Here is a 16,399-nt window from a genome sequence, read left to right on the forward strand (position 1 = left end):
ACAGTTCGAGGTATTTTTTTTTTTTAGTAAGTTAATATTAAGTTTATATTTTTTCAACTTATATTTATACGTACCTGGCTTCAATAAATCGTTAATCAAACGTTACACGTAATGCACTTTGTGGGTATTAAGTATGATATTATCTTAATGATTTGGCAGGTTTTGTTATCAAAACTAAATATATATATGAATTATTTGATTAATAATTACACAAGGGGAAAATGGGCTTTATCGTTTCATTTGTTTTGAAAATTCTTTGTACACCATTTACGAGGATAATGTTGATCAAATAGCGATGTATTAATCTTATTATTATCTGATGTATTGCAATGAAATGTCTTTATATCAGTTGGACGAGAAAAAGATAAGACAAATGTGAATTTGTTTACCCAAACACGCAGAAAAAAATGACTTTATCTCCTAGTTTTACAGGTTTTATACTGGTAAAATATTTTTAGAGGGAATATATTAAATATAAATTAATAAAATAGAGTATCAATATTCGTGTCCATTTTATAATGTTCATAATGACTAAGGCAAGAGCATAATTATATAGATTAGGAGCAAGATATGTATTTGTTTATAATGGTTTTTTTTAATGTTTGGCGTCATGTTTTTTAGAAAAGAAAAATCGAGGATGGTTTCGGGTAGCAAATTTGCAAAATTTGATAAGTACTTCTATTAATAATTCGAAAAAAATAACAAAAAACATCAAGAAAATGGATATATTGTTGTAAAACTACATCAGTTGTTGACATAGTACATTTAGTTTTTTTTTCATGATTTATTCAGAAAGGAATCCGGCTTAAATCATAAACATTTTCTAATTATTTTGTTTTAAAAATTTATACAATTTCAAATTTCATAATTAAGTCTTGGATTTTAATAAATAATATAATAATATGCGTCTGGGAATTTTTTGTTGTTTTTATAAAAATTTAAAAATATTATAAAAAACAATCAACATTTTTTATAGATTTATATATAAATTTAGACAAAATTAAAGACTTAACCGAAAAATTACAATATTATAATTATTGATACTTGACATTTATCGTTATTTTATATTAAAATTTCAATAAAAATTGAGACTGAAAAAATTTAACTAATTTTAAACTGTTATTAACACTATAAAGTTAATCTAACCATTCTATTTTGTTATTGACTAGTTTAATATAACAATTATTTTAAGTTATTGAGTTAACAATATACTAATACTATTATTATAAATCCAATATGGCATAGACAATTCCCAGGAATATATTCTAATACTGCGAAAATTAATTTAGAAGCTCTTTTAAACATATTACTCTGATACACATATTTACCATTTTTTTAAACAATTAAATTAAATTTATTGACAATGATACGATTTTTCAGTTTGAATTAATTAATTAACTTTAAACAGAACAATTGTAATAAATGTACTTGTTTTTTTTACAATTCAAAATAACTCATAGATAGGCCTATACATATATATATATGTGTGTGTGTAATGTGTATACATATACATATATTATTGAATTTATGATACATAATTCAACGAATCGTTTACACGTGATATGATTTGAATTATGTCTGGAACAATAGCGTATTCGATTGTATGAACGTATTGGTCAATATTTACAGTATTTACCCAATTGGTAGCATAGAATCCATTACATTATATAATATTATACACGATATCAAAATCCAATATATTTTCCTTGTTTGTTATTTTGTGAACTATGAATAAAACGCACTAGCGTAAAATATACGAGACGTGTACACGACCTAACTCCATGGTTCTATAGTAAATATATATTGTTACATTTAAAAAAAAAAGCGTTGAACATTCAATTGATTGAGGTTTTAGTCGTCTGTGTGTGTGGTGTGTGGAAGTTGATATTTTCGAAGTCTATGAATAATAACGGCATCGATTAATACCTTATTGTTTTTATCTATTCCCTCGTGAATCAAGAGAGCACACGAGTTTATGTTTACTATCCAGCGATAAAAGATAAAAGTTTTAAAAGTTTTATGATTTTTTACTAAACTATAACAATATATTTATTGCGTTGTTCCGTTTAATTACAATAACTAGCTTTATTCTAATATAGTTGTGTGAGTATCTTACAGAGCCCATTATCATAAACTATTCTTGTACGTTTTAAACTTTCAAGTTTTTTATGAAGTTATCAACTACATGTTGCATGGTATAATCAATTGGTTTTTTATTGTTAAATAATAAGTTTTATGTTACCATATATTACATATATATATTAACTTATAGCTAATTACTTATTTACTTGTTGTCATGTAGAATCATTTTTCATAAAACTTCAATTTTATTTACACATTTATTACGTCCATTAGAAATCAGAAATATAACCACTAACCAGCTTAAAAATACGGAGTGTAAAATGAAAATGTTTAATCGAAAGATCTGCCAAAATTAATAAATTTATTATGTTGTAATCGGTTTTAAAATGTTATCTAAATATTAAAACTTATATTTATATAAATAAGTATTATTTGGAACAACATTTTTTAACATCAATAATTATATTTTTACAGTTATCCCTGCTATATATTTTATGTGTAGAAAAATTATTTTTACGCACATTTAATGTTTTTTTTAAGTAATTTTGATACTTACCGTCCAATTAAGTATAATAATAACAATTCACGATATTTGTACAATGTAGATATCATTATTATTATTATTGTTATTGTTATAATTATTTTATTATTAGTTAAAGACTTTAATAAAACAATGTTCGATCGTGTCACATACAAATGTTTAACATCTGACAGTTGCTCAGGTTAAACGGACTTTATCTGTTTCCATAGAAACCGAGTGATGAATCAAAACCAGACGGTTATCCTCAACTTTTGCACGTAGAAAGTTTTAATATTTGTCAAAAGTACATAAAACAGCGTTGAATAAAGTTTTGGTGGAGTTTTTATTCGTATCGATGCATATACCAGTAAAGAAAGCGCGCTATGTACTAATAATAACTCTTAAGAGATATGACAAAGGCAATTTTTAAACAAAAACAAAAATCCCTATAAAATATCTGTAAAAGTGCTCATAATAATCGTTTAGTACCGGTAATATTTTGTTACTTTTGCATTCACTTAAATATTGTTTAGCAAAAAAAAATATATATATTATATACCTATGATAAGGGCAACGATTTTTATGTTATAAAATCTGTAAAGTACTCATAATCAAAGTTTATAAGGAAGTGTTTACAATTTAAAATCATTCTAATGTAATAATTAATATGCGAGCATTAAATGTATTTATGTCTACGTGGACCAATACATAATACATTACTATTTTTAAATAAAATATAAGGTAATTAGTTAATAAAAATAAACCCGAAAAAAATTAACTATGGACAATTATTGTATATTTAATCGCAGATTTTGATCATAATTGTTGCACTAACCAGTTTTGAACCAGCCAACTTGTATTTATTTTTACATCAATAATATCTACGTTTTATTTATTAATTATTTTGTACGGAAAAAAATCAGTAAGTTTAAATTTATTAAAACTTACAATAATTTAAAATATATGTATAACACGCTTTTATAAACATTAAACTACGGTTAATTATAGAAGTGTTTTGCTCAATATTACTCTCAAAACAGCTCAAAACTTATCTAATGGTTTTATCATTCATTATACATGTACCAATTTAAATTTATCAACCGTCATGCATTGAGGAGCTTCTCAAGCTATTAAATATACATCCGACAATAAATCTTAGTCTTGTTTCTTTAAGCAAAAGGGTTTTCGACAGTCTGTTGCTAAGTTGACTTTACTGCAAAATCATAATCATAATTATTATTCGGGCAATTTCGTACATTATCATCGTCAATATCAAAGCTTACCGGCGGTACGTCTGTAGACAAGTCCTTGCTTCATTGTTTCCCATAATAACTGTGATCTAACGCGTGACGAATTTTGACTGATGACGTTTAATACATAATTAATTATTACAAATCCCCATATAATCTTGATTATACGCACGTGATCTTTGTTCTCAGTTTTGGTGTGAACATTGTCAAAATCAAATTCAAATAATTTATAAACTATACTTACGGGGCTTAAAAACAAAATGTATTACAATAATGCATCGAATTATGTAATACATTTTTGGTAATACGAATATCGAGTTTGTATATTATTAAAATTTAATAAACCACTAAAAATAAAAAAAAAACGTTGGTGTTTTTTTTACGTCAATGGCATTTATTTAGTTGCCGTGACGGTGTTCAAATTCTGCGTGAAGCGAACGACCTATTGCATAGTATTAACCGCCACTTTTTTTCGCAGATAATAATTTTTTAGAAGACAAAAGCTTTTCAAAATGTTTGTGTCACATATTTTAACTGTAGAAAATTGGACATAGATTTTTTTTTATACTTTGGGAATGTTGAAATTATAAAATTCTGCATAGCTTAAATTAACACTAAAAAAAAAAAAAAAAAACAAGGACATTTCTGTTCCATTTTAAACTATAATATAATATATCAGTGACTTGGTTATTAATACATAGTTATTATATAGAATTTTATAGTATTTATAAACAATATTATATTCAATACGTTTTAAGAATCTCTATTCATAAATTGTTTTTATGAACATATAAATTATATCATGTTGAAAACGTCGTATGCACTGTTAACTCTAATAATATGTTACATGATGTACCGATCTCCACTCAAAATCAAATGTGATGACTGATGACTTTATCATTAGCTTTGAATAGCTGAAACACAGCATAATATTTAATTGTATTTATAATATATTAATACGTATGTAATATACCGAAGGATTATATTATCATAATTATTATACATTTTGCTTATTAATTCAAATATAGTTATATCTGTATGGTAGAACTGCGTGATAATACAGAAATACAGAATGGATGTAAGATGACACATATGTGTCTAGCTGTCTAGTATAATATATTATATGTGTATGGTATAATAGTAAAATATAAATATTTTAATGGTGTTTAACAATAATATACTAGTATTAGTTTGAATGCCATGTTCGATTTTTTGATATGATTAATTAATACATATAACTTAAAAATGCGTATATTTAAAGTAAAAAATAGATTTTTTTTACTATTATTATTTATAATATATTAAAAATAACATTCAATTACTATAAGCGAATGTTATGAGAGTAATGTTGACTGATAATTTATTGATAGTTTTAAATAAGGAAGAAGTCGTTTATCAGAGACATTTCTAAAGGTAGAAGTGGTGGATGGGGGAGTTGAATGATGGTTAAAATAATATAAACACTATTATCAGAGGATAGGTATTTGGCTTCATTGATGGGTATAAACATAAACAATGGGATTTAACTTTCTGATACCATATACATTCTAAGGTTAAACGTTCTTCGAGTTATACGTTGATTGTGTTATTGTAGAATAATACTCGATTAAGTTATATTTATTTAAATTTTAAATTATCCAATAATATCCCCTTTTTAGATTTACCGATAGAAAACTTGATTAGAAATTAATAGGTAATAATAAAACACAATAATGTATTTTCATTTAACTCATCAAAAAATAATTTACGCTACGATATTTACCATTTTTTTGACCAACAAAACAAAAACATGTTATTGTACATATACGAGTAGTATAATTCAGAGATTCAAAATAATACATGTTTAATCATCATCTGATTAAGCAACTGATTCACTAAAACTAAAAAAAAAAAAAAAAAAAGTCATTCATTAAAATTGGTTGCCTTATTTTAAAAAAATCCTAAAATGGGTCGTACAATAAAAAGTTTGGGAACCTCTAATATAATATATATATTGAAATACTAGAAATTCAATCACTGTTTGATGCTTTATAAAACTTATTCTAGTATGGATTTAAACGCTACAAACTCACAAATGTCATTCTAAACATAAAACAATTTTAAACTGTAGTGTATACCTATCCAATCACATGAACCATTCCGAAATTAAACTATGACAACTTAATTTTAAATGAAACCAAATTAATTATGTTATGCATAATTAAAGAACAGAACGCATTCTAAAATAAACGATGGTAGTTTAAATATTAAAGAAAGATTTTATAAATTTAAGAAGAATATGATTTTAAAACCATCATGTATTCATTTGCATTTTTATCTTATTTGTCAAGTGTTTTTATATAACCCTACGTTAATGTATTCCAGTGACATAATTAATTAAAAAAAATATATATACCGTTGTAATATAATCAATATATACATGTACATAGAAGGATATTGGACCTTTAGAAAATAGGATTATGTTAAATTGGTTATTTCCTTGTACAGTACCTATAAAGAATAATTCGAAAAAATATTCAAACAATACTATTGCAATTAAAAGTTTTCTCCTAATACCTAATGAAAACTTTAAAATTTAAGTTAATTATGAATTAAATAATTACACTAGCTACAATATTTACACTATGCAACCCGATAAAAGTCTACCAATAAGCTAAATAACAAACACTCATTATGTTGATTTAAAATTAAATTAAAATATTAAAAAAAAAGTAATAATTGAATTAGAAGAAAACATTGAATTTTTAAAACAAAAAGTTCATATGTATATTGTGTATTTTTTCTATGATAATATTAAGAATTAATAAAATAGCACAAGAAGGCTGAAATTTTCACAATATTTTCATGATTTTTTTTCTTGTTAGCCTAATTTAGTTAATTTATTAAACGGTGTAATACTTTAGGGTCTCTTGTTTTATCTACTAAAAATACTTTAAATTATGTTTATCTATTACTTTTTCTTAAAGTTATAAGTATTTAATACATATTTGGAAGGCTAGATTTAGTTATTTTAAGATCCCTGGATCTAATAATATTTTAAAACATAAAAATACATATTATAAAAAAAAATTGGAAAGTAAGGTAATCGCTTTGATGCACAGTAGAAGTCAAGTGCAACTCGTCATCGAGTAGATTACTGTAATTAACCATATTCCTTAGACATTTTGAACTAAAATAATATACTTAATATTATTTTATATTTTTGTCTTCTTAAAGTGCTGTTTCTAGCTTTTTTATATTTTAAAATTGTATAATCATTCATATAAACATTGATTATTTGAATACAAATAGTATACAAGGTTAATATTTATTAAAACAATAAAATTAATTATGAAATCAGAGACAAAAATAAAATGTATTATCACTGATATTTGGCTACCGAGTGAAAACAAATATCATATACATTATATAATATTTTATTATTTATTTATTGCCTGTTAAATGTGTATTTTACAATTGTTGACTTTTAAGTTTTTACTTTTGAAGTGATTATTATTTTTTATTTTTATCTTAATTATATACGTATATTACTGTATTAGTCATATATAACTGTTGGAATAATATATACAATTTAAGTACAAATTAAACCTTACGTTTTTTTTTATATATTAAGTACAAAAAAAATCTATTGTTGTAATGGACCAAGGCCCATTCCTTCTCAAATCTGGTCTTGCGTATTATGTGTCTATTCCATCCCTTTTATCATTCCTAGGCACAATCGCATTTACGGTATTATTATAAACGTATACATATTATGTATGATTCTATTTCTTTTCGAGTAGGTAGTCGATTGTCATTTTAAATTAAATAAAACATGCAATTGAAAAAATCCAGCTCATTAGAATATAATTAAAACAATTTAACTTTATATAAAAATATGACATTTTTTTATACAAAATAATTTTCAAGTCGGACACAATGGCACTACATCCTTCAAAAACTACGCTGAATACGAATAATATGATTTATGTATAAATAATATATATTCTATATAACAACTAAATGCATAAATAGTCGAATTCCAGTCAATTATTGATTGTTTTTTTTAACTAGTTTAATCATTGATATTTTATAATTTAAAAAAAAAAGCAATTAAGCGATTTACATACAGTTAAATACAACTAAATAAGATTTATAATATTGTAAATTATAATATAAACACACATATTCAGTGTAGTATCGATACATATTTTAAAGATTGTATACATAGTCATTTATCGATAGTGCTCACCACCGTTTAATTCTAATAACGAATTTGTTTTTTGATTTAAAAAAACATCTAATTAATAAATTACAATAAGGAATTGGTGGTTTTTTATTTTGAAAAAGTAGATTTAATCGCCATAGTACAATCTTTAAACAGTATGAAAATTACTTAAAAATTTGAATTTGAATAAACTCAGTTAAAATAAGGGTTTTTTATTTTTGCTGAGGTGAAAAATAATACTACCGTGGTTGGTATCTCAGTTGTGATATCACAAGGAAAAAAAAAGTTTTAGTGTTTGGTGAATCACTTTGAATAATATTATAATTATACATAACTTTAAAGGGTTTATGCTTAATATATTATTATTAGTGTTATCGACAATGGATTTTTACATCGTGTTGTTTTAGTTGAATAAATATTTGCTTTTTTGCTAATTATATTTTAAAGTACACCACCGTTGACAGCATATATTTTAAATAGGTATAAATATATGTTTTGCTTTCATTATGGTAACCAAAATAAAGATAGTTTAATTAAAGTTATTTTTAAAAACTTTAATTAGACATTTTTTTAATAAAAATAATTAGGCATGCATAATGAAGTTTCAATAAGCTTTTTCTAATTTCACATCGAACAAAAGTTTATTACATTATATTTTTACGATGGATAAAAATTCACCGAGGCAGAACATAACAATTTACTATAGACATGATAAGCATAAGTCATTAAACACATTTACTGTTAATCATAGCAATTTAAATATAGTCTTATTTTATGTAGATGGTGTTAATTTTGAAGTTTAATTAATATCCATTGATAATATTAATAAATAAATGAGTCATCGGTAAATATGATTGTAATATTATTTTGTTCTTTTTTGACCCAACGTCAACGTATTTGTGTTATTAAAATTATTATTTTTTTCTCACCATATTAGGTATTGCCATGGTTTTGTGATAATTAGGAATACTTATTAAGTATATTCAAACAATTTATGATGGAGTAATATATTCGATTTGTACGAAAATTCGTGTTCAGCAGATCAGATGTAAAAATATAATATTATAAAATAGATTAAATTATAAGAGCAATAATTTATAAAGTTTAGAGATATTATACTATTATTAGTAACGATCCTACCTACATTAGTGTTTATTTTTCAAAATATTTATTTTCTACGGGAAAATATTGTTTACATTTTTTTCAAAATAATTGTTAAGAATATATTTATTATTAAATTAATTTATATTTTAATTAAAATATTTATATTTATGTTATATTTTAAAATGATTTTATTATATACTTATTTTATAAGAACTAATAATAATAATATTATCAAAACATACTTTTATTTATCAATATATCCTAAATATATTGTATAATTATGTTTAAAAATCTTTAATATGATTTGAAACTTTTAAATTTTAATACTTGACGGTTACGAAAATATTATAAAAGTAATAGCTCTTAAATCATTATTGCTTTACTTTCTTCTAAAAAAGCAATTATTAATTTTGAAAATAAATACCTTTTTATTATTTCCAGTTCAATAATATCCAAAACTGATATTATGCTAAAAAGAAATAACTACAAATCCATGTTTTTCAGACTTAAAAAAATTATTATGTTGGCCTTTATATTTTTATCCACGATAGACCAAAGTCCTTGTTATTTGACAAATATTGCACGAAAGTAATTTACGTGTTTCTGCATATTTCTTTAAATCTGCGCTTTTATAACTTTGATACATTCCTTTTAGTTGAGCGTCAACACACAGCATTCCCGAATATTGACTCTTTGGTGTGTTTTTATTTTCAAAATAATATTTTTATATTAGTTTATATTGCAATTATTATTATTATAACAGTAAATTAAACATAATTATAATATAACAGATTTTTTTAATCATTGGATTTGATTATGTATACACTCTAATGTATCAATATTATGTATTGTCAATTTTAAAATACAAATAAAAATAATAATTTTTAATAATATTAAAAAAACAGAACACAAAAAAATGATGTAATGACTTAGAATATATTTTATAGAATTAATTTGTTCTTGAGCATTATAAAATATAAATACATTTCAGATAGTATTAAAATAATATCAAAATATGATTTAATATAATCCAGGTGTTTTAGAAAGTTCTACCACTGGGTGCCTTTTTTTACCAAGTAATTTCACTGTCCAATTATCATATATTCTTATCGTGCCCTTGGGAACAGACTGTATACCTATACATATATATCTTCAAAATAAAAAAGTACAAAGTGTCAGGTTTATTTAAATGTAGTGTAAGCTGAATATAATGCAAAAATTCATAATATATTTATATAAAATATTAAAACGCATCTTAACTCTTAAAAATGATCGTTTGTTTAGTTACCAACTACAATTTTTTTTAAATATGATTATTTGAATTGTAGACATTTAAAATATTTTTATACGAGAAAATTAATAAATAAAATAACTGCTGATTTAAAAGAAAAATTTTTTTTATTTTTTCGTTCGTATTCATATTGAGTATGTCTGTACATTACATTAAGTTATTAAATATTAAAATATATGTATTAATTGACATTTGAGTATTAACTAAAGAAAATGTACGAACCATTATTTTTCTTTACTTTAATGTAGTCATACATCATAAACGCTGTCAGTATTATATTATTGATAAGAAACTTTTAGAAAAATCTATTTTTATACTAGAGTTTTATTTTATGTACATCATATCTAAAAACCAACAATGCATGTTTTTGACAAGTTAAGAATATTTTTATATTTTATTCACATTACTCTTGTTTTATAACTTAAGTGATGATATATTAATATTTGTCTCTATTTCATTATTCATACTTTATTTAACAGCTGTGTTCAAAACAAATACCATTAATGTCCATTCAATCCTACAAAAAGTGTTTAAGGTTTAAAAATATTATTTATTAGATTTTTATTAAATTATTCATCTTTTTGTACTGAAATACCAACAAAAAATATTAAGAATTCATTCTGTTTTTTTAGAACTTAATACAAAATATATCGAAAATCTGCTATTTATAATCTTTAATTTATTGGACGTATACTTAAAATATACGTTTCTTAAATTATTACAGATATACAATTGGAAAATGTTAGTGTTTTCAATACAACACTCATGAAATGGTCAAGTCTATAGACCAGAGTTGGGTATCCTTTTTGTAAGAGAACCTTAAAAAAAAAAAAAAATTACAAAACCATGATATCCAAAGAGCCACACAGGTTTGAACAATTGAACAACCTTTTTTTTTTTAGTAGTACTGTATAATATTATAACTATATTATGTATAATAAATTACTTAAATTCTTACTTTGAAAACATTTTAATGTTGAGGCGTATCCTAAAGAGCCACAGATTACAAGGTACTATTCTAATGCTTAATTAATTATTTTAAATTTTTATTAAAAAGAAAATAAATTCTACACTTACATTATAATTTGCAAGATGAATGAATTGACAGTGGCCAACATCCGACCTCTGTTTATTCTTTCTTATTTTTTACAATGAATAAGTTTAGCATATTATCAAAGAACTTTTAAATTTTACATATTTATTTTTCTTTATCTGGTTATTTATTTTCAATTTGTTACATTTGGTAGTTATTTTATTCTAAAAAATAAAAATTATAATTTTTTAAGTTCGTCTTTACATATAATTAAAATACTTTGATAGCTTTACGTCAAAAGAAATTAGCGGGAAACATCATAATTATTATTAAAATTTTCTGTTTTATCTTGGTTTAATTTCTTTTTGATGTGACTTTGAGGGAAAAAAAACTATAATCTTTGTTAGTTTTTCGCGAATAATGTACATGTTGAGTTAGTTTTTGTGATTTAAATATATTGTCAGAGCGCAGGTTATGATTAGGCTTAATTATATTTTGACCAGAAAAACATGATACAAATTAATTTAGTGTACGATGTTGTAGTTTTGTTTTATTGCCATTTGATCAAAGGTGATTTAAGATTGGAATTTTATTAACACAATAATAATAATAATAATAATAATAATAGTAATAAAAAAAAACAATACCACTGAATGGAGTAAAAATACCATGTTTGAGATAACGATTATTATTATTTTAAAAATAACTCTAACTTCTAATTTGCAAAATTGCTGGCATTTTTCTACAACAAGAATGTAATCGATAACCTTATTAATATTGGAGATTTCGATTGACGACACATGCACATACTTTCACTCTCACCACACACACACTCACACATACACCACGTATACACATATATAAATATATATAAATAGACTGTGCATAACATATAGCGTATAACATAAAACATAATTATAAACAAAATTGATCTTATAAATAATTGAACGGCTGACATACTGCATATTAAGCAGGTAGTTACTGGGCATGTTTTAAGTAAAACTGTTAAATTTTAACGTTAATTATAAGGAAATAATTTTTATGACATGGAAAAAATTGTTAAATGTTAAAATGTAATTTATGTTTAAATGTTTTATCGTTCACTATAACTAAAATAATGAATATCTATTACGTGTACAACTTATTTATTTATAACAAAGTGTAGGAATTAATATTTCATTTTTACATATGCATTCAACAATTGTGTTTTTCTCAATATTATATGACTTGGAAATTTGACGTATTATAATTTATAAATTGTACGATGTCTTTGACACCTCAGAGTTTTATTCCATTTAAAAAATAAAAAATAACGGACAGCTAATATATTTTTAATTTATGTTTTCGCACTTTAAATGTTTAAAGCAGTGTCATTATTTCCGAGAAGAAACTAAATATAAATTACTCTGAAATCGTGTCAAAACATAAGTTTCCTCTTTTAGAGATGTTCTTTTATATAATTAATACTTATATTTTGAATTATTTATTATATATTTAATCTACGAATATATATTTTAGAATATGAGAGTAGTGTTTAATGTATTGATTTTACAATGATGTGTATTTTTTATTTTACTGTCTGTTGTCACCTTTCGGAGCAATAAAAATGCATTTATTTTAAACTCTTAGGGTTAGGGTTTTGGTAAAAATTGTACCTAATTGGTATTTTTGGAGGTTAAACGAAACAAAAAATAAAAAAAAAACTAAGGAAAATTGATACGAGTATACCTATAAAAAAAACTCAGTTTGTGACAAAACGAATGCTTTGGTTTAACTTTCCAGTAACCAAATTACAATAGATACTCACAATGTCAACTAAAAGTTTATGTTCATATTTTCTATACATGATAAGTTTTTCAAAATATTTCAATCTTTTTAAGGTATTTATAGACATTTAATTCTATGAAATGATACAAATACGCAATAGATTATGAAATAAAAATAATTTTAAATATATATATATATATAAAGATTGATTCCTCATCATTTAAAAGTATTTAAAAATGTATTAATGTTTTCAAAAATATTTTTTGTACATAATTTACAGTAAAAAAATTAAAAAAATAAAATGATAAAAATATTAAAAGATATTGTTTTATTTTTACTGGAAATTATGTTAAAAAAATATTTTCGAAAACCTTAATAGATTTTGAAATAGTAATGAGTGTTGTTCGATGGAAGAATCCGGTTAACAAAAAACTGTTGGTAAACTAAATAAACAAATTCTTTATATTATGATACTGCTGCGAATGATTTTAAATACAAATATTTATATACATAATAATAATTATAATATGTACAAGAGTTACACAACTAACATTCAGATCTAGTATAAAAATAAAAATAAAATTTAGCTTTATTTTTCATAAAAATGATTAAAAAATTTCAATTCAATTGATTGGTGAAATATTCGTATACTCCAGTGGACTGTTGTTGGTAATTAAACGTATCTAATATTATGTTATATTATGCAATGATTTTATGATACTTTGAATTAAAAATCATACATTTTAATTTAACTTATTTTAATATAAACTTAATGGTTGATATTTCTCATCGACTAGAAATCAAACTATACTTAACGTTTGATGAGAACATGTTATGGCTATAAATTAGATTAAATTATTTTTGATTAATTTAAAATGGATATAATATCAATATAGGTACGATTATGTGTTGTATGACCATAAACTATTTAAGTTATCGGAGTAGGCACGTGTGCTGTACACATTTTCTTTTGGCCGATTAAACGCCTATAATTATAATATTTATATACGTTTTTCCAATGAACAACTAAATTATTTCTGGTGGTTCGCTGAAGCAGTTGTCAAATAAATAAATTGAATTTCATATTTCGGCGCATACGTGGAGTGAGTGGAATTCGCTGGCAACGAATGCGATGTTGGCCTGCACTCGGCGTGTACACGTATTTGATACAAAACCGTATTATTCGATGTTATGGTAATAAACATTTTACTATGACGAATTTCCATTACGTTTAGCGATACACATTCCATGTCAAAACACAAAAAAAAAAATAAATAAAAAAATAATAATAATAATAAAATACGAATATAATATTTTGTGTATTATCATATGTATTTTATATTAAACCTATATTATGTGAATTGCATATTTTTCACGCAGCATCTTACATATTATTCATGACACTCTTTTATCTAATAATACGACCAACCGGAAGTAGTACCCACTTTTGAAATTCATGTTTAATATTATTTAGACATTTGCTTTAATAAATATTATTTATAGATTTTAAGCTTTTGATACCATGTCGTTTCATAACAATACTAACTGCAGTTATTATTTATTATTATCATTATCATTATAATTGTCGATTTGTGTTTTGTGTTTGTATGTACAGAGGAAGCCGAACCCGAAGAACCAGAACCCGCCAGTAACGCGTACGGACGACGGAGAAGCAGAGCCGTCCTTTACCAATTATCTGGCCATTATAAGAGTGATAAACCAAAAGCTGGCAAGCTGAAACTGAACAACGTGAGTTTTGTGTGTTTTCGTGAAACTATCTTATATAATATATCCGGTGGTATACGATTGCGTACGTTTGTACTTTTTGGTAGCACGATTGATTACATTTGTACGATTCCGTACGATTCTGTACGATATCTTTACTTGACCCACAAAAACATCACGATTGCGATCGGAAATTAATGCAACGTTGCCAACGTGTTGTAGGTATAATTTAGTATCTTATTTTAAATTTTCAAATAACATTTTTCTTGATATTTTTCAATAATTTATATTTTATTAGTAACATGATCAATTTACTTTTGATACATTCAGTTATCAATATTTTTATCATAATGAAATAATTTAACATAATTAAAAAAATCTCTGTACAACGGTAAATTAAAAAAAAATAATAAACGTACTATACATTATAAAACATTAAAAATACTTAATCAAAATATTGGCCTAGACCCCGAAGAAAGATTTAAATCATCTATTATACTTTAATTTGTTCTTAATAGTTGTATTACATGGTTCATTTTCCTAATGGTTTAAATTTGAATATCTTTGATTATAATTGTATTTATCATGGAAATTGTAATATTAGTTTCACCCTACATTTACTTCAATGTATAATGAGAACATAATAACATAATATATTATTGTCAGACATGTGAATTGTAAAATTTAGCGTTTAACGTTCGATGAAAACTTCGGACAATTTGTCTGTACAAAAAATTAAAATTTATATTAAAGTATTAGTGAATAGTTATTAAAAAAAAATATTTTTACAATTATAAACAACGGCAACGTCGCATTAAGTTTGCTAGGTACAACATATTATACGCAATCGTAATAGTGAAAAAGGTCCGTACGTAATCGTAATTCTCCTAATATATCACAATAAATATAGCAATTGTTGACGGTTAGTCGGTAGTGTCTACGAGCGTTTCAGTAAAAGTATTTTTTTCATAACGATTAATAATTTACAAAAAAAATATTTTTAACGGCTTTACCGAAGAAGTTTATTATTATTTATTTATGTCTTTCTAGTTGTTATCTGTCCGACTATATAAACATTCTTAAATTCATTTGATATTGAGTGATAGACCATTTCTGGATAAACTTAAAATTTTTCCTAACAGTCATCGCTAAAAAAATATTTTTCAAATATTATGTTCGAAAGTACGTGTACTTGCATAATGTATTGTTTTGAATAAAATAAATATACGGAAAATTAGTAACTTTCCATTATAATAATCAAATTTTCTTCAGTTTAGTTTTCTAACAAAACACAGTATGTATGTACATTAAACTTTTATTCCATACTTCTGGTTTAAGAACTTTGTTAGGTTGTTGCATAATTCACTTGGTATTATAAACATTGGAATTTCCTTAAGTTACGGCAAAGAGAAATACGCTG

At 23.9% G+C, this 16,399-nt stretch overlaps 1 protein-coding gene across 5 annotated transcripts in view; it reads left to right on the forward strand.

Annotated features, from left to right (window-relative positions):
• The window catches only part of LOC132931705 (potassium voltage-gated channel subfamily H member 8), a 191,394-nt gene that overhangs the window by 89,067 nt on the left and 85,928 nt on the right, over window positions 1-16,399 (forward strand). For all 5 annotated transcript variants that reach the window (XM_060997648.1, XM_060997647.1, XM_060997651.1 and 2 more), the window contains exon 5: window positions 14,870-15,003. In XM_060997648.1, the coding sequence (XP_060853631.1) occupies window positions 14,870-15,003 (134 nt within the window). The remainder of the gene's footprint in view (window positions 1-14,869; window positions 15,004-16,399) is intronic.

The sequence above is a fragment of the Rhopalosiphum padi genome, chromosome 1 (genome assembly GCF_020882245.1).
Source record: "Rhopalosiphum padi isolate XX-2018 chromosome 1, ASM2088224v1, whole genome shotgun sequence".
NCBI lineage: Eukaryota > Metazoa > Arthropoda > Insecta > Hemiptera > Aphididae > Rhopalosiphum > Rhopalosiphum padi.